The sequence below is a fragment of the Penaeus vannamei genome, chromosome 10 (genome assembly GCF_042767895.1).
Source record: "Penaeus vannamei isolate JL-2024 chromosome 10, ASM4276789v1, whole genome shotgun sequence".
Lineage (NCBI taxonomy): Eukaryota > Metazoa > Arthropoda > Malacostraca > Decapoda > Penaeidae > Penaeus > Penaeus vannamei.
Window position 1 is genome coordinate 31005166 of NC_091558.1, and position 4480 is coordinate 31009645.

General features: G+C 41.8%; 1 protein-coding gene across 1 annotated transcript; it reads left to right on the forward strand.

Annotated features, from left to right (window-relative positions):
* The first annotated feature begins 423 nt into the window (after positions 1 to 423).
* On the forward strand, positions 424 to 1273 carry LOC138862909 (uncharacterized). The gene is made up of 3 exons (XM_070126103.1): positions 424 to 553; positions 740 to 889; positions 1047 to 1273. The coding sequence occupies exons 1-3, from the start codon at positions 424 to 426 to the stop codon at positions 1271 to 1273; spliced, it is 507 nt and encodes a 168-aa protein (XP_069982204.1).
* The last annotated feature ends 3207 nt before the right edge of the window (positions 1274 to 4480 follow it).

Below are 4480 nucleotides of genomic sequence, written 5' to 3' on the forward strand. Positions count from 1 at the left end.
TTGTGTGTGTGTGTGTGTGTGTTTTACATGTGTTTTGTGTTTTATTGATTGAAGTTTCAATTCACGATTTATTTAAGTGTTTTCATTGCTACTTTAAATAAACGTTTTGGTCACGTCTCTATACTCCCACCATACCAAACTACTGTACTGAAAAGATAATTCTGTGGATTGTACAAGGATGAAATGACTTTGAGATTAGAAGTTATATGCAACAATATTCACTGACTATCTGTGTCCTGGGAGAAATCCCACGCACACGTCTCTCTGGCTAAACACACGCATACCAGTCTTTTACTCTTGCACAGCACATATACACTTATACACACACGCATGCATTTCTGCGCTTTCTATCCGTTCCTTACACTCTTCCTCACACTTCATCATTCTTCACAGATGCATATAACGTTCCCATACGGTAATTAAATGGGAGGTGGCAGCGCAAGCTATCTCTTTATATCTTTGCAAGAGGTAATCGTCGGTGGGTTGCTACGTCCTGCCCCCTTAATATTTGGTGACAAGCAGTGGGAAACGATGCGGTTAGCTGTTTCCATACGTAATTAGCTGAGAATCTGTGTAATAGTTCTGATTGTTTACCTGGGCAGGGTACTTGATTATGTCGATTGTTTTAGTAGTGATGATTTTAATAATTTTGATAGTAGTGATTTTAATAGTTCCGATTTTGATTTTATTGGTGGTGGTTTTGATAGCTTTAACGCTTCTGATGTTCATTGTTTTGCAGGCTCTCCTCGTGAACGAAGCATGCAGTTTGAAGATTTCACAGACCAGTTTAATACTCACTTCGGTGTTGCTGATTTCGGGTATGGCAATGATGACTTCGATGTTTTTCCTTCTATTAGTGCAGATGTCTTACCAATTGTTACCCCTTTTGGTGATGAATCTTTCGTTACTTGAGGCTAGTCTTAAGGATCTTGGTTCTATCAGGTGAGATCAACCATTATCAGTGTTAAGAAATCATTCAGTATTATTTGACGAGTCCGCACCATTAGGAAGGATTCCTAATATTAAACACACTATCCCCACCACAGATTCGCAGCTGATTCGAACCCGACAATGGAGGTTGCCAGAAAGCGCGTGCACTAAAATACGGGAGGAGTGTGATAAGATGTTGGTAGATGGGGTGATAGAACCCTCTACATCTCTCGTGGTCTTGGTAAGAAAGAAGGATGGGGGAATTGGATTTTGCGTTGACTATCGTCAAATAAATAAACGGGAGCGGGTGCTTATCCCATGCCAAGACTGGATCAGGCCATAAACGAATTATCGGGAACTAAATGGTTTACCGCCTTAGATACAAAGTCCGATTATTGGATTGTTGAAGTTAATTCAGATAGGTCACTTTTAGCGACGGTTTTCGCTTGTTTCAATTTTGCAGGATGCCGTTCGGTTTGGCAACCACTCCATCAACTCTTCAGAGGGCTATTAATATGGTTCTCAGTCAAGCTTTAGGGAAGCATGCTCTCGCTTATTTAGATGACGTGGTGGTTTACTCCAAATCTGAAGATCATCATCTTACTATTAATTCCTTTAAGTTTCTAGACTTAGATATTCCTCAAGGCACCTCGCCAGACCCGGGGAAGATCGAGGCCATCTCGTAGATGCAGCCTCCGTGTACGGATCGGCAGATATGTCAGTTCTTGGGTGCCACAGTTTTTTTCCGTAGACACGGAGAAAACTATGCCATGTTGGCAGCACCGTTGACTAAGCTTTTAGGGAAAAACGAGGAATTCGTATGGGGTAATGAACAGCAGCAATCTTTTGAACAACTTATAGATAAACTAGGAACAGCACCAATATTGCATAAGCCAGATTTTGATAAGCCTTTTAAAGTGCATTCGGATGCATCCGGCATTGCTATAGGGTCATGTCTCATGCAGAGGGATGAAAATAGCATCCCACGAGCAGATTACCACTCGAGGAAATTGCGGGATTCTGAAAGTAATTTTCCTTTAATCGATCTAGAAGCACTTGCGGTAGTTGAGGCAGTACGAAAATATAATGCGTAGTTGTATGGTCGTCCTTTTACAATCTATACCGACCATCGTCCTTTGATTCATGTTCTCCGACAGCCAACTAAATCTATTAGGATGACCAGGTGGAGTCACGAGCTGTCGTTTTATAACTACGTTATAAAATATAAGCCAGGAGCTTCACACCATCTTCCAGATTTGCGGAGTCGCAAAATTGTTGCCACAGATTCTGATTTTGATCCACAGCAAGTAGCAGAGGCCTAAAACAACGATCCATTGAGGAGAGAGGTCATTGAATATTTAAGGGAAAGGCGAGCATCCCGGAGGAGGCTTCCGTTTCTTCTAGACGAATTCGAGTTGCAAGAGGGGTTGTTATATTACAATCGTGTTCTTCCTGAGAGCATTATTCAGCAACTCGTGATTTCACGATCGTTACAAGGTAAAGTCCTTGAGTTTGCTCATAGTGACAGATCAGCTGCCAATGCTGGTATTTTCCGTACCTATTGTAGTCTCCGAGATCGTTATTATTTTCCCCAAATGCTGTCAGTGCAAACATGCAGTGAATGTCAGAGGAGAAAGGGTGTGGTGTCTAGGTAAGCTCTTCTCGCATTTATGCCGGATGTTTTTCGGCTTTCGAGAGTGTCGGCTGACCTAACTGATAAGGTTCCTCCTGGCAGAAGTCATTTGTATGTACTCGTAATGATAGATCATTTTTCGAGTTTTGTAAATACCATTGGTCGATAAAGGTACAGATTCGGTGGCTGACACATTCGTTGACGATTGCTTTACTTTATTTGGTCCTGCGGTGTAAATAAGCTTCCGTCAGCTAGCTTCTTTAATAAGAAAAAGGTTCATAGAGGTTCATCAAAAGGCGGCGCTAGGGAAGTACGTTTGCTAGGAACAAGGGCGACCAGACAACTGATTCTCACCAGCGTTGCCACTACTACGGCACGTCTATTACGGCACGTTTTCTGTGTTCAGTGTGATTACACAGAGAACGGGAATTCTAAGGGGAACAAAAATAATGAAGGCTTCCCTTTAACGAGAAGCAACTTTTTTCTGGGAAAGGTAATGAAAATAATCACTTTACAATAATGTGAAAATGAAGTACAGAGCATAAGTTTTATTTAAAAAAAAAGACATTGATTTATACGAAGTGCTGCTCTAAGGGAAACCTGACACGTATTAATTTCCCACAGGTAATTATTAAAATCTATATTAACGTGTCCCTTCTTCCGGAAGGCCTCTTTCGCCGGCGGATCAGCCTTCGGGAAGGACGTACCGTTATCCTTCAGGCAAGAACTCTTTCGCCATATTGTTTTCTAAAGACTTTATTCAGGTATGATGTATTTCAGCAACTTAGAGGTATATGCATTGGGTGAAGGCCAAAGTGTATATCATTTTAGGTTTATGAGAGGAAATATAAGAATAAATATTTGAAACTTGTATATTATCGGTTATGTATCTGAACTTTAAAAAAGCACTGTGTAAGTGCATATCTATTGCTCATGCTGAAGGCGTGGCCAAGCAAAGCATAAGTCGTAGTGGCATTACATTACATGACACCAATCTAACCAACAATCCACCTCAGACCATTGTCTATCACTTAGCATTCGCTCCGCACGCGTCCCCACCCCATGTAAACGTGATTCACAATGATGACATGGCATGAAAATGGAGATCTCGAAATGCAAATAAATGACACACCATGGGAAATACACAAATGTTTGAACGGCTTCTATGCATACTATACACATCCCTTTAAATTGTAAAAATATCAATTAGGGAAAAATCACCATAATTTGCACTAAATAATGAGTGAGGCAATATTACCTCACTCGTGCCATACGAGGTTAGCTCGTACGACATGAAATTGTATGGGGACAATCCGTAGAGTAAAAATTACTGCAAAAGGACCGAATTACGGCATTTTGGCAACCCTGATTCTTACCAGCATTTGCCTGGCGCTCTCGCCCTTTCCAGACCGAAACTATCCATTCGTCAATTTAGGGCTCGTTAACAGCTGCAAAGGTGTAGTTCATATACGTACACATTCGGCATATACCACATGCCATATACAGGGCACATTAAAACACATAACCTAATCAACCTATAGGCCTTTACGCATTCCAGTAAATGACCCTGTCCAAGGCCCCTACACACCTGGCAAAGAGAGAAGTCACATTAACCAAGTAAGACGCAACATCCCGCGGGAAGGATTTCCAAGGTCAACCTGATGATGTGCCTGACGAAGCCGAAGCAGAAGAGGATCTGGCAATACCTGCGCTCGTTCTCAGCTCAGACCTCCCAGGGGGGTTGCAGGGGGCACTGCCCCCTGCTGTGGAAAGTAATATGAGTTTTCATCGTTATTTTCATTGTGGGTTATATTGATAGTGTTATTTAACCCTGCATTTTCCCTGGAACCTTTCATGCCCTCCTCTGCTATTGGGGCCAAGTTTGTCACTAAAACTACATACCCACATAGTAGAGAT